General features: G+C 42.2%; 1 protein-coding gene across 1 annotated transcript; it reads right to left on the minus strand.

The window, feature by feature from the left end:
• Positions 1 to 12,789: 12,789 nt before the first annotated feature.
• On the minus strand, positions 12,790 to 14,651 carry LOC103360322 (complement C1q-like protein 2). Its single transcript, XM_008286028.1, has 2 exons — positions 14,052 to 14,651; positions 12,790 to 13,280 (listed from the first exon to the last, which is right to left on the minus strand). Exons 1-2 carry the CDS (start codon positions 14,649 to 14,651, stop codon positions 13,101 to 13,103), a joined length of 780 nt encoding a protein of 259 aa, XP_008284250.1. The 3' UTR covers positions 12,790 to 13,100.
• Between the last annotated feature and the right edge of the window lie 748 nt (positions 14,652 to 15,399).

Here is a 15,399-nt window from a genome sequence, read left to right on the forward strand (position 1 = left end):
CGACCCTAGTGAGGATTAAGCGGTGTATAGATAATGGATGGATGGTTGTAGGTCTTGTTATTCAATATCTTTACATTGATAGGCTCGATTGCGCTGAAATATGGACCAATGATAATCATCCTCATGAGTATGCATTGGAGCATCTTTGTTGAGTCCCTTCATTTGGTAGCAATTTCATTTTCCACATTGCTAAAGTTAACAGGGTAAATGTAAGTATATAAAAGATAGACGTTGTTACTGTGAGGTCATCTGTTGGTTGGTGGATTCCCGTTTTAAAGCCTCAGTTTTGGAATTCTTGCCATAATTATGTTGGTCTTTTGAAAACACAAGCGATGAGGGAGAGGTTGTCTCTTTAAATGGGACCATAATTTACAAAATGAACATCGTGCTGCATCGAAGGAGACTTCAAACTAGAGACGGAGACCATAAACTCTTTGGGAAAATGTTTACAGAAATCATAAATCAAGTGAGAAGTAGGGTTATTATCTCAATTCTCTTTATGCAGCCAGACGAGTCGCCACCTGCTGGCAGTTAGATAGAATACAGATTAAAGCACTTCCTCATTGGCTTCACTTTTCTGACCTGGAGGCATCTTTTACATACAGTTAATGGTTGTACCTGTTATGTTAGCATTTAGTTGGAAACAACAGTGTTGCTGTGAAATTAGATGCGACTTCCATCTGTAGAAGCCATCACAGAGCCAGCATCTCTACTCGTGTGCCTTTTAGATGCCATGAATACACAATTCGTCCCACATAACTTTTTCTCCATCTTTTTTTTTTTTTCCAAAGCTGTGTCCTAATAAGCATAATTGGTGTTTTTGTTTCTCTCATTAAACAGCCTGTGTGATGACACACATCAAGCACATCAAGCAGCACCATATGCATGACTAAAGGGGGTCTCAGTGTGCGTGCATGTGTGTGTGTATGTGTGTCCTCATCAGCCATGCTGCCTGGGGCCAATCTAACCTTTCAGTCAACTCTCTGAGGATCGTCTCTCTCATCTGGCATCCTCGGCCTGTCACAGTCATCAGCCAGAAGAGAGATAAAAGATACAGTCCTTATTGGCTTTGTTACAATAAAAGCCGCCTGCTCCAATGACTTATTTAACCTTTACTCTCCTATATGACAGATTGCATGACACAGGATTCCAAAATACTCCTAAGAGACACAGTTGATAAATTAATGATACCTCAGATAAGTCATTATCAGATTTGAAAGCAGACAGATGACAGGCATTTGGAGCAGTTTCGCTATTATAAAGGGAATTATTATGAAGCAGGTTAGTGAAGTTAAATGAATTGGCTTTTTTGCTGTCGAGTTATATAGTGCAAGAACATGCAAATCTGCAGCATGATGCAAACGTAAATGAGATCGTCTGCGGCTACGCTAACGACTCTGTGAGACCACACTTTGACACAGTGGTGATTTGAGTTAAGTACTCACAACAACAATGCTAACATACTGAGATGATGCTTAGCGAGTGCCAAGTTTGTGATATTTACCATCTTAGCATCTAAGCATGCTACCAATTATGATGGATGTCATTAGTTTAGGTCATAAATCAATCAAATAAAAATTGTGAGGTAGAGACGTCGAAGAAAAAGTTACAAAAAGATCATCCAGGAAACTTAATCTTGAGAAAATTAGGCTGTTAGCTCCATATCAGGAGAAAGGAAGCTTTAGACCGGACAGGAGGTGAGCGGTGGACCCATGTTGGAGGCTCTAAAACTGTCAGTCATGACAAGCTGAGGGAGGAGGCTGCACATAAATAATCATGATATAAATGTGTGAGAGAAGGAGGGGAGGCGGCAGGTTGGGGAAGGAGAGGTGGAAGACGTCTGACAGCATATGGGAAGGAGTGTGTGTGTGTTCGAGAGATTGATCTCTTTTAGCCTCTCATTATGGCCCGTCGTTGAGAACAAGACAGAGATATGTTTCTGACAGTTATGCCATTTTCCTGCCTGTAAATCATTTGTGTGCATATGTGCGAGTTTTTTTTTTAATTGCTGAGATCAAATGTCCTCACAGAGATAGAAATGTAATTGTAAAAGGATAGTTGTAGCTGTGTTTGGGTGAGACATACTGTAGACGTAAAGGTTAAAATTAAAAGGAAGGATTACAATTAAACTAAGGTGGAGGTTAGGGTTAAAATTAGAATTAGAATTTCAACCTTTTCGGTATTGTACTTATTTTTATATATCCATATATCCATATATATTTGGTGACCTCATGCACAACCTATTGCTACTATTTCATCACATAGTTAGATCTTAACTAGTGAACATTTTAACGGGTTTCCTACCCAATTGTAAACATGAAGTCAGTGAGTTATTGTAAAGGAGCTTCTTGTGCGTTTTAGCCCAAACAATCTGGCAGAGGAGATAGAACCACACTTTTTTTTTTCCAAGCTGAAACAATTTAACTCTCCTCTTCTGTTAAGTGATTTCAGGGTCTCAGCTTTAAGGCAAATCAAACGTAAGAACAAAAAGAAGAACAGCTGCTTCACAGTTTTGTCCTTTCAAGTGTTTCAACAACAATAAGCTGTGATGCTATAGAAACTGGAAAAGTTCAGTTCATTTTAATGACTCAGAGGGCACTGATAATATCTCTGAAAACCCCAGACGTGAGTGACTGCCTGATGAAAAGAAGCAAAAAAAAAAAAAATTCTTAAGGTCACAGGAATGGATAAACACACATTCATGATGCCGTGTGCAGCATTTGACAGAAGAACCTGGAGGCTCATTGTGTTTGTAGAACTACCCATTTGCCAAATGAGCTTAACCCTGAGTCGAAACCCTTCAAGATGCAGTTTTATTTGCCTTTATTCTCTTCTTTTATATACCTCCATGAGACAAAAAAGGATGCTCATCCTTCTTTCCAACCCTCTTCTTGTTTTCTTTCTGTTTCCCCTCGTTTGGCCGATTAAACCGCAGAGTAGATTTTCCAAGTGCAGACTGACAGATGAAGTGAGTCAGCATTTGGCCGGGTCATTATCCAACATATGAATTGTAATCCTGAGCATCAATTCCACTGAAGCAAAATTTGTATGAGTGTCTCAGTGTTGCTGTTTGACTCATTATATCCACTTTATTTACTACTGAGCTGTTAAATCTAAAACAATGCATCATATTTGATGGATAGTGTGCCATTATTGTACATAAAATCTGCAAAGTGACCAGTAAATTTGAAATAAATGTGCTGAAATATAAAGTATAGCATAAAATGAAAGTACTCAAGTAAAGCACAAGTGTCTGAAAACTGCACTTAGTACTTGATAGGCTCTTCCATAATTAATAGAGGATGGTATATTACACAGAATACTACATGTGAACTCTTCTAAGTCCTGATGAACTTCTGAAAACCACCTGGTCACCTACTATCTCTCAACATTGTTCATATTGATGTGTTAAATCAGTAAATGTGACAATGTTTTACCACCTATCCATCCATCTGTTCATCCATCCATCCATCCATTATCTATTCACCGCTTAATCCTCACTAGGGTCGCGGGGGGGCTGGAGCCTCTCCCAGCCGACTTAGGGCAAAGGCAGGGGACACCCTGGACAGGTCACCAGTCTATCACAGGGCTACACTTAGAGACAGACAACCAAGCACACTCACATTCACACCTACGGACAATTTAGAATCACCATTTAACCTCAACATGTTTTTGGACAGGGCTGCAAGGTGGCGCAGTTGGTAGCACTGTTGCCTCGCAGCAAGAAGGTTGCCAGTTCGCGTCCCGGTGGGGGCACCGGGATCTTTCTGCATGGAGTTTGCATGTTCTCTCTGTGCAGCGTGGGTTCTCTCCAGGTTCTCCAGCTTCCTCCCACACAGTCCAAAAACATGTTGAGGTTAATTGGTGATTCTAAATTGTCCGTAGGTGTGAATGTGAGTGTGCTTGGTTGTCTGTCTCTAAGTGTAGCCCTGTGATAGACTGGTGACCTGTCCAGGGTGTCCCCTGCCTTCGCCCTAAGTCAGCTGGGATAGACTCCAGCCCCCCGCGACCCTAATGAGGATTAAGCGGTGTATAGATAAGGGATGGATGGATGTTTTTGGACTGTGTGGGAGGAAGCCGGAGAACCCACGCTGCATGTAGAGAACATACAAACTCCACGCAGAAAGATCCCGGGTGTCCTCACCAGGATGCCAACTGGCGACCTTGTTGCTGCAAGGCAACGGTGCTAACCACCGAGCCACCAAAACTGTCTCACAGCTGTATTCCTCCGTCAACCAGCTAAGCTGCATTTACTGCCACGTCTCTCCAGACACATAAAACATATGTGCATGTAGCCATGACTTTGAAGTGTGTTTGTACCCTGAGAGAAGCAAAAACAAAATGGAATTCCTTATATATGTTCACATGCTTGGCTGATAAAGCTGATTCTGACAGAACTCATTGTAGTAGCCGTGACAGTCGACAAATCATTCAAATATGGAAAGCTGTTGATACATGGATGCTTCACACACTACAGCTTCAAGGTGGACACACAAGATTTTCCATTCATCCATCTGTTTTCTTTTTTGCTTTTCTGGGTCCACTCGTGGTCGCAACAAGCTAAAGTCATCACAGACGTCCTCCTGGAGAACCCGAGGTGTTTCCAGGTCGGATGAGATTGTAAACCCATGAGTGAGTTCTGGGTCTAAGCCGGAGTCTCCTTCCAGTTGATCAGAAAACCTCCAAAATGAAGAACAAATTAGGCATCCGAATAAGATGCCTGAACCAGCTTAGTTCGGTCACAAAGAAGCAGCGACTCTGCTCTGAGTTCCCTCCGGATGTCCGAGCTCCTCGAAGTCCGAGCCCAGCCACCATACGGAGGAAACTCATTTCAGCAGCTTGTGTCCACTATCTTGTTCTTGTACTAATCCGTATGCTCACTTCACACTTCATTTTCCCATTACCTGTGAACAAGATCCTGAAAAACAACCTCCCTATCCCAGAGGAGGCAATCTACCGATGTCCAGCAGAGGACCATGGCTTCAGTCGGACACGGAGGTGCTGACTCTCATCCCAGGATGAGTTGCCCAAGATTAGCTGTCACCAATTTAGTATTCAACCAACTGTGAATTATGGCCACAGTCTGCCCTTCATTTCCTGATGCTTGGCATTGAATAATGTCCAGAAAAAGGGTTTTTGCAGGATATTGTGATGTCACAGTGAAGCTGACCTTTTACTTTTTTTGAAATACAATGTCGCCGCGTTATCATTTTATCCTTATTTTGTCATAATTAGCATATGAATTCTTGAGTTATGACTGAAAAAGGGTGTTTTGTAAGGTCACGCAGACCTTTGAACACCCAAATCTGATCATTTCATTCTTGAATCCAAGTGAAAGGTTTGTGCCTAATTTGAAGAAACTCCCTCCCGGCGTTCCTGAGATATCGCCATCATAAAACGTGGCAGACAACCCGAAAACAAAATGCTTCTGGCCACGGCTGTCACTGGTGCGGAGGCATAAAAATGAAATGGTACGACTGCTCGAGCCATTAAAAAGACGCAAAGCATGAAGAATTTATCGTATAATAATAATAATCAACTTTATTTATGGAGCACTTTTCAAAACAAATGTTACAAAGTGCTTTTCATTAAAAAAATAAATACAATTTAAAATACATTAAGCACACAGAATCCTTGATAAAAGTAGAAATTTACAATGTTGCACTTCACTTTCAACCTGAATATTTTAAAGAGGCAAAAATGTCGCTTTCAAAGTGTGTTAGAAGTGAAATTTAAAGCGTGAAAACATTGACAGGCATAACAAAATCCTGCATATTCCAACCACTGTGTTTCTGAATGAAGAGACAATTATAAACAACTAGCTATTACTGCCAGCGAATGCGTGAATTCAGCAGCTACCTAGGTGAGGGGACTTCTGTCGACGCTTTATATCTCCTGTGGTGAACAAAAAAACTGTGACATCACACCATAAATTCACCGGTTGCCTGGCAACCTCACGGCAACAGCAAGAGGCTGTTATAGAGACAAGACTGTTGTCCTCTTCATTGCCAACCATGTTCTGTAAAAGTAACAAATTCCAGCTAAGAATGACAAAGAAAAAAAGTCAGACGACTCTCCCTTTAGCAAAAAGTAAAGTTACAGTCGCCTCTACGTTTTCTGACCCGTCTTTGCTATCTTCTAAGTTTCATACAACCTAAAAACAAATGATCAATAAAGTTTATTGTCCTCCGTTTAGAGAGTGAAGAATAGTAGTAACCCTGAAGAGCAGCTCTTGGTCACAATTTACTCTGATGAAGAACCTATCGAAGACATTGCATGGCCTACATTCTTCCCACTTAAAGGTGCAATATGTAGCATAAATACAGCACTAATATAACAGCAAACAACTATCTGCTATGTAAAGATATAGTGGAGTCATTGCAGAGAATGAAGTCACTCTCCTTGTGTGTGTAATTTCTCTGGTCTATGTTTTGGCAGCCAGTCCAGCCTGTGAGCATGTTAGTGCATGATCGTGCATGTGAGGCCCTCCCATTGAAACTGTTGGCCCTCTTGGTGCTTATATGTTTATATAATTGTATTATCACCATTACATATGACTGTGACTCCCCCCGAGGTTCTCCTGCGCCTGCTCTCTCTGTGGATGTCTCTGGATCTGGAGCTCCTGAATTACAGCCGCTGGCCTCACCTTTCTGCATCCTGCTGCCCCACCATGATGCCTCCTGTTACAAAAGGACAATAACTTCTAATAACTTGTTTAACTGTAAACTAAATTGTATAATTCATCCCACATCCACCCAACCGGTCGAGGCAGATGGCCGTCCCTCCCTGAGCCTGGTTCTGTCGGAGGTTTTTTTCCCCCTGTGGGGGCTTTTGGTTCCTTTCCACTGTTGCGGACTGCTGAAGCTTATAGGGAATCCAGATGTTTTGGATTGTTGGGTGTCTCTGCCTTTGTGAAGCGCTATGAGATGACTTGTTGCTATAAATATGCGCTATACAAATAAAATTGAATTGAATTGAATAAACAGAGTGACGATGGCCTCCCACACTGCCCTGGAAAAGAGAAAAGTCCAGCATCCACCCGGTTTTTCATTTGTTACCCTCCTAATTTATGTGCACTTGTTTCTTTTCAGCCTAGTGTGAGAGTCTCTCCGGCTGTTTTGTGGCTCTCCCTTTCTTTACCTTCTCGTCTCTCTTCTTCTAACAGACCATGGAAACAGACACATGCAGAATGGACATAACAGGTGAAGTCGAGGTGCAATCACTGCTTTATTTTTTGCTGCCTGTTGTGTTTACAACCTTTCTGGTTGTAAATAAAATGTAATGCGAGTGGGGAGCTGTGATAGACCCACCTGTTTGCTCTGGCCTGAGATGCTGGTGTTTGTGACTTCTAAGACTTTTTAGTGGCTCTGCAGTTGTAAAAAAAATGTGATTATTCTCCCCCTTTTCCCCATCTAGTGATGTTTATACAGTCCCTCAAAATTGAACATCTTCCTTAACAAAATTATTGAATAATGCTTAATCCACTTGGCAAATTCTTTTTTCATTTGTGCTGTGCAGTCATTTTTTTTTTTCCTCCAGAGTTTCATCTTTAACAATTCTTCAGTTTTTACCTCCGTTGTTTAGTTTTCCAGTGAGGCCGCTCGTCTCCCCACAGCTATGTGCATTGTGAGCACACCAGCTTGAATAAGGCTCGCACAATAAACAAAAGAGGAAGATAAGCAGAAGGTTTTCAAGTGAGAATTCTCGGCATTCGGTCTCTCCGGGGGTCTCTTTAGATGTCCCTTTTTATATTTCACTCATGCCACGCTGGCATTTGCATCTCAGGCATGAACATGGATCAATCATCGCAGGGAGAAAATCGGTGGAGCGAAAGAATGAGGAGAGGTTTTAAAAATGTCCTGATGATTGGCTGCCTGTGCAGAGAGCTTGTCGGCTGCAATATTTCATGCCCGTTTGGCAATCAGACGCTCACTGAAATCAACCGAAGCAAACCGCTCCTCACTGCTGGAAACACGTGTTCGGGTAACATGCCGGTGTGTTGCCGTGTAAACTCCATTGTTAGATTAAACTCTATAATCACAGAGATTAATTAAAGCGATCGTGGTTAATGAAGGTGGCACCGTGACACATGGACTCTAACTCTGGCGGAGCACAGCAGCCTGGCGACACATGCTATCATTACTCCAATATGATGCCTGTTGCTCAGCTGCCTGTCAGGCTGTTTTCTCCTGAACACTGTGTGTGTGTGAGGCCTTGCCCCACTTATCTCATCCATCAGAGGATTTCACTACTCCGCCTGTCAGTCAGCAATCCCTCACTGTCACCCAGACGAGGGGGATGGATCAGCTTGATCATCTATCCTGTTCTTATATATGTGTGTGTGCGTGTGAGAGCATCCGTCAGGCAGCTAGTGACACGTACTGCTGTTGATGTCTCAGTTGGTGTCAGCAGCTCCACTTTTCATCCTAAATGTGTCTGCGATGGGGGCTGAGAGCCTTTCCAAGGCCATCACGCTTTGATCTTTAAACAGTTTAAAAGACCTCCGCTGGTGACATCATCGCTCCGGTTCACATCTCAACCCATCTGAGCGCCGATCCTCTCAAACAGCCAGTGAATGGAGCCTATTTATATTGTTATAATACAAAACGATCTATAAAGCATATCAGACCTCATCCATCTTTAACCGCCTGTCTGAGGGCATTATTTGTTCATCTTTTAGGGAATGACAGTAAATTTTAACCAGGTATACCTAAAAAGTTCCAAACAGACTCCTGTATATTTGTCTAACTTGCAAAGATGCATTTATTGGGGCAAGGCTTTTCATCATATTATTTGCCTGATGAAGGTCTTTTTGATATGCGCCTGCCTCATGAAATAGATGTGTGAAGAGTTCCTGTGGGATAAACCAGGTTTATTTCCCATCAGTGGGGCCATTGTGACTCTATGCTGACTTTGTGTTTAAATCTGTGTTGTAGAGCCTCATGGAAAACGTTGATGCAGCGATGAGGGATCAACACCCAGGTGGTTTAGCAGGTAAGCTGACCCACATGTAGCATCTAATGCAGTCACCCACAATCGTGAAGCAGCGACTTTCTATGTCACGCTCAAAAAAGCATCTATCAGAGATGTCATCAAAAAAACTCAAGCCATATCTGATTTAAATTTGACCGCCATCCCTATCGAAGTAGCCTTCTTGTGCAGAGATACACCGCTCACAGCGCTCCTGCAACGTTTGTAATGCGTTCTGAAAGTCCTGTTATGTAAACATGTCAAACACCATTTATATAAATGCTGAGTCATCTAAACAAAATGGTCAAAATGGCCGCTGTTCAACTTGAATTTCAGGGAAAAAGGAAAACGTCGCTGGGCACCAAATTTGGTGAGTAGCTGGAGAGCAGTGATTGTGTTGTTGTGGTCAAAAAAAACCGTCGCCACTCTGGGGACTTGTCACACTGATTTTGCCGCAGTGTGGGTCGTTGTGCGCGACATGTTCTCCTTCAGGCATCTCAAGAAGTTCGGTAGAACTCTGCCTTTACAGTCCAACCCAGGGGGGATTAATTCACAGTGCTCAACCACGTAAATGATGAAATACCATCCTGGTGCTCCTTACCTGATGCAGCTCGTCTGGTTTTTTGAAACTGTGGCTCTTCTACTGTTGTTTCGTTTCTTTTTGTTCAAAGTCAAAGTCGCATTCGCTGCATTGATGATGAGTAAAACCAAATTTTCCTTTAAGAGAAATCTGAAGCTCTGTTTAAGAGCAAAGGAAGATGATAAATAGCTTTTGCAAATGGGAATGAAAATAAGGAACCCTTTCAACAAGCTAAATATAGTCCGAGGATTTTTTTCTCCATCTGGGAAAGTCTGACATGATGTATTTTTATAAATTCAATAGAACATTGCCAATGAATGTAATCACACTATGCTAGGCTCTCAGACGCCGGTATTTTTCCGTATAATGCGCACTTCACAATTTTGATCAGAAAAGTGGCAATGACAACTGTCAGCCGGGGTTTTTTCTCCTTGAGAAGCTCAAGAATAACACAATCCCCTCAGAGGAGGACACAGCTAGTTTGTAGAGCGCAGGAAAATAAGCCAACACCTTAATAGAGGTTTATCTAACCAGACATGCTAATATTTGTTTCCCATGATTTCCATTTAAAGTGACAGGAGTGGTGTGTAAACAGCTGGTTTGTGTGTGTCCCTGAGGGGATGAGGAGGAAAAAAAAAAATCTAAGACACACACAAAACAGCCATCATATTAATGAAGGCTTACAGCAGTATTTGGAGTCTGGTAAAGCATCTGAAAATCTCTGTACAAATTAATCAAAAGTGAAACACGGGAGCTGGCAGCTTCCACTCAGGTTTATATCTGAGGATGTTTATGATGACTTTCTGAACACTTAAGTTTCATCAGCACACCACTTACAAGGAAGAATCTGAGGTCGAAGAGGTACTCTGATCTTGTGGAAGTACTCATACCGTAGTGCAGAAGTACTGTAGATAAAGAATTAAAAAAGAAAGATTGGTGCTTAAGTACCAAAGTATAATCCTCAAAATATACTTTAGGTACCAATTATACTTAAACTAAATCTGCAAAGTGACTTACCTTATCAAATGAAGGCAGTGGAGCAAACATTTGAATGCTTGCCTCTGGATTAAAAGTATAAAGAAGCAGAAAATTGAAATACTCAAGCACAAGAAACTCACAATTGTAAGTACTTGAGTAAATAAATGTAGTTACTTTCCACCGCTAGATTTACTCTGATCTCTTTAGCCACACTGCCAGCTTACTGTCCCTCCTATTAATACACTAAAATGCAAATATTTTTAACAATACATGCAGCTTCAGTGGTTTGCAGTAAACAACGAGAGCAGATTTGTGTTTAAGGCTCGCTGACTGAAATTGTCTGCGAGCCACAGCGGAGCAAAGGACATTCGGGGAGGCACCTGGAACCTGAGGGACTCGGTATAGAGGGAAAAGGTTTGTAGGCCGCCACGCAACACATCCAGACAGGCAACAGTTTTCAGCCAAGGGCGGAATAAAATATGTGCAGACAGATTTCAGGCAGAAGCAGCTCTGATATTAAATGAAACATAAAACGCCAAATGTCTCCCAGAAGATAAATGACAGTCTCCTCATGCCGACGAAAATGACTTATTTTGTTTATCTACAACTTCCGGATGCTTAATTTCTCCTCTCAAACCTGGTGTAGGTGCATCTGCATTGGATTTATTTGGATAGAGATATTCACACAAAGCAAACTTTTTGTCAAATAGTATTTATTGGCACATATGAGAACAAAATAGTACAGATTGTATCTTCCATGTGTAGTGACTGGTTATTGTGTGAAACACTGAACACTACTCAAAGCACCACAGTTTTTGCTCGCGATGGCAATCAAAGCAGGACCTTTTTGAATCTTACTTAATGCAATTAGGATATAAGTCTGTCAGCTTTGGCAGGTTTCACTGACTGTTTTCAAAATAACGCAGGGCTGCTTAAAGGATAGATTCACATTTTCCAGGTCTGTCTTCACACAACACTCATATGAACACTGCTTGCTTTATTAATCCCTTCTGTTCATACAGAGGCCTTTACAAGATCGTTTCCAAACGGGCTTCCTGTGTAAGGGGGCAAATCCAAAGTGCTGTGCAAAAATATATTCCAAAACTTATCTAAGGAGGCTGTCAGTGTTAAAAAAAAGAAGCTGCATGTGAAAAACTGTTGGCCTACCCTTTAAGTTGTTGCTCCCATTTTGCCATGCATGCATATTGGTGACATGTTTGCTTCTTAGTGAGGGAAAATAAAATAAATAAAACTGCACTTTCAAAATAATAATTTTTTTAAAAAGTAGCGAAGAAGTGTCAGTGTGAAACTACACGTCTGGCTGTCGTGAAAGATGTGGTCTTAAAATCTTGTACGATATATACAAGCCTTTAGAACCACATATTCCCTAGTAGGCTAACTGCTAATATGCTAGCTAGCTTCTTCTGTTTTCTCTGTGCTGGTTCTTTATGTTTTTTGTGACATTTTGTTCCCAGAGAATGTGCATTATGTAGTTCAATACAGCGTTAAGGGAGGGATCTGTTAGGGTTTTGATAACTAGCAAGCTTGCTAACAGGAAAACAAATTCACAGCTTATTCCAAAGATGCACCTGTGCTGCTAGCTGTGTTTCCATCATGTATTATTTACGTGCATTGTAACATGTTGCATTAAGTTAAATTCTTTCTCTATTTCACCCTCCCAAATATGTTTTATTTATTCATATGCTGGCTTTGTGGTTTTTGAAATTACAAAATAAAAGATTTTTTTGGATGAAGTTGAGCTTGAAAGTAGCCAATGCCAGCTGACATGAAAGAACAAATGCAAATTGCCCAATTGAAAGCAAGACATTTTTACAATTTTTCTGTGGTAAATATGTTTTGTTTCTTCTTCTCTGTTTGTTTGATTCATAGCTTGTACCACCATCTTGTTTAATCACTCCAAAGCAGTTAATGGAAACAAACCTAACTTGCATTTTCTTTTTGTTACATTTTTTGTGACATTTTACAAATTTGATATACGGAAACACGGCTTCTAACTCTTGCATCTTGTCTGTCACCTTCTTCAGTTTATTCACTTATTGCTGGAATCCTATTGAAATGATTTTGCCAGACAGTTTCACTGGTTCCAGTGCTGCTGTGAACAAGGCCCAACATTACTGGCTACTCTCAAATCAGCTTATCCGACATTCACTTTACACATTTATGTCATTGCATTTTCCTGTTCTCTGTAAGACCCTGTCAGCCTGGAAAGCAGTGATGAAGTCTTAAGGCTTGGTATTATTCTCCCCAAAGCATTTTAGAAGGGCACCCATGTAACATTTTTTTCCCCCCAGGGCAGTTATGGGGAGCTCTAAATTACCTGGAACATCAGTTTTCTCAAGATATCTCACCGATGACAGCAACCCCCAGTTGAACTCAAGTTGAAATAAATATCCTGTATGTACAAAAGGGTATTTGAGTAAATGAACAGAACTGCAGATAAGTCTGTCAATGTGGCACCTATCTGCAAAACAAGAGAAACATATTTGATCATGTAGTTTACTGGAGACATTTTTCAGAGATGATTACTGTCCAAGGACCTGCTGCAGTGGGTTTAATCGGGGTATAAGATAAAGCCAGAGAAGGTGCTGTACTTGTTGTTATTGCCTCCGTGAGCTTTGCCGCCATCCAGTTTGACGTAGACCTCGTCCCCAGAGTCCAAATGCAGCACGGCGCTGTTGCTGGCGTAGTCGTAGTTCTGGTCTGCATCCTGAGCTATGGCACTGGCCCGAACCTGGTTTTAAAAAACACACACAGAAAGAACGAGAAGCCCTGTAATAACCACGGGACTATTAGAGGAACTGACCAGAAAAGTTCACATGTACCTGAGAGGCAAAGTGAAACAGCAGTGGTGCGTAAAATGTTTAGATTCTAAATTTAAACCGTCTCGTGGAAATTTAGGGAGGAGTTAGGGTGACAAGACGAAGAATATAAAATAAAACATGACCCAACTGCTTATCGTAGTTTGAACTGCTCTCTCTGTCAGCACCTATAATGAACACTGACGATGTTCAGCCTCTTGTCTGACCCCGCATCCAACTGGAGCTGTGAATGTCTGAGCAGACAAGACTCATCCAAACGGGATTTACGCATGAGCGCTGCTGCCAAACAGAGCACACAGACAGGCTTGGAGACGAGCAGAAATACCACTGATGTTATGCTGAATTCATAATGATATAAATCGGTTGAATACGCAGTTATGTAACTCGTTTCAAGCAGTTTGAAATGACGGGCTTAATGCCGCGCCGTGCGCTTTTCGTGCGTAAAATACACATTATGAGAAGTTTACCTAGTCTTTAATGGAATTTTGTCCATATATTTTTAATTAATTAAACCTAATTATGTATTGCCACCTTGTTCTTAAGGTGAAGCTCTCTCATTGGGATTTTTCTGGTCGTTTTCGTAACATGACAGTTCCCGGAATTGTTCCCTCAGCTACTGTTTCAAACTGGGTTCCAGTTTGTTATCAGCTCCCCGGTGGTGGTTTTTCTCACGACAATCATACCTGTCCGTTTTTGCACAGGTCGGCCCACATGCTGGTCCCGTCTCCTCCCCGCATCAGCACATGGTAAGTGAAGAAATAGATCCCCGGCACATGGCAGGTGAACTTCCCGGTGCTCTGATCGTAGTGGTTCCCCAAGTTTGTAATCACGTCGTCAAACTTTAACACCTCATATCCCTCGTGTGGATTCTTCAGACCGACGTAAAAAGCGATCCTGAAACCGCTTCCTGTGGAGTTCCCACCGTCTGTTTCGCTGTTTTCAGACCCCGTAGCTCCGGTTACTGCAGGGAAGGCGACTTTACCGTCGCTGCGTTCCCCCGGTGGTCCCCTCGGACCTGGGGGTCCTGGTTCCCCCGGCGGGCCCCTAGGTCCCGGTTTCCCCGGTCGCCCCGGTTCCCCGCGGCTCCCTTGCGCCATCGGCGGCTGTGGAGCGACACTGTTCACGTTCTGGATCACTTCCATGGCGGTGGCGCTCCCCGGTTTGGGGCTGTACGGGTCGCAAACCATCCGGCAGGTGCCCATCATCTCGTAGTAATGAGCGGAGGTCTCAGAGGTGCGGAGCAGCAGTAACGGGACAGCAACGGCCAGAGCCAGCAGAACCATCGCGACGGCAGTCACCAGAAAGACCACCGACCACCTCCTCCGAGCTGTTCGGGGACCAATGGACGACAGCAAATCCGTGGAGCCTCTCTGGGGGGGAATCTTGACAGAGGATAGGGGGGTTCAGGAAGAGAAAAACAAAAGAGATGAAGTTGAGGAAGTGCGCATAACTCAGTCCAGCAGCTCTAATTGGTGTCTCCAAGCCCCTGGGCAGCGCCTCTGACCGGAGAGGGCTGCGCGTCTTGGCTGGATGGGTGGGTGGGTGCGCGCTGACAGCTGCGTCCAGCTGTCAAAGTTAGCAAGGATAGGACCGGAACATGGAGGATTTAGTCTTCAAATTAAAGCCCTATTCTGAAACGTGGAGAATATTCTGTAAAAAATAAAAATAAAACAAAAAAAACAAAAAACTTACATTTTCTTCACCATTTTTTTAACTGTAGTTTTTAAAAAGTTGCCTTTTATTTGATAGACTTCCCTGTTTTGGTAAGCAACAGATAACAACTAGTAAAGTCCCAGAAAAATAAATAAATTACACACTAACCAAAAACAAGCAAACAGAAAAACAGGTCAAACTGTTCATAGTAGATGATGAGCTTAAGGTCAGTATTTTCAGGAATGGTATTCATTCTTTTACAATGTCTGACTTCAATATAACAGATTTTTACTGTATTACAATTGACAGTTAGTATTAATTTACATATATTTGCCATTTTTTGAATGGAAAAAACATGCATATTCATGTCACTGCTGC

This window comes from Stegastes partitus, unplaced genomic scaffold, assembly GCF_000690725.1.
Source record: "Stegastes partitus isolate 25-593 unplaced genomic scaffold, Stegastes_partitus-1.0.2 Scaffold426, whole genome shotgun sequence".
NCBI classification, from domain to species: Eukaryota; Metazoa; Chordata; class Actinopteri; family Pomacentridae; genus Stegastes; species Stegastes partitus.

Bases quoted from the DNA above. Each gene is read 5' to 3' on its own strand.
- LOC103360322 (XM_008286028.1), bottom strand. From the start codon at position 14,651: ATGGTTCTGCTGGCTCTGGCCGTTGCTGTCCCGTTACTGCTGCTCCGC. The intron at 13,281-14,051 runs GTATGATTGTCG...TTTTAAAACCAG, and splicing joins ACCTGTGCAAAAACGGACAG to GTTCGGGCCAGTGCCATAGC.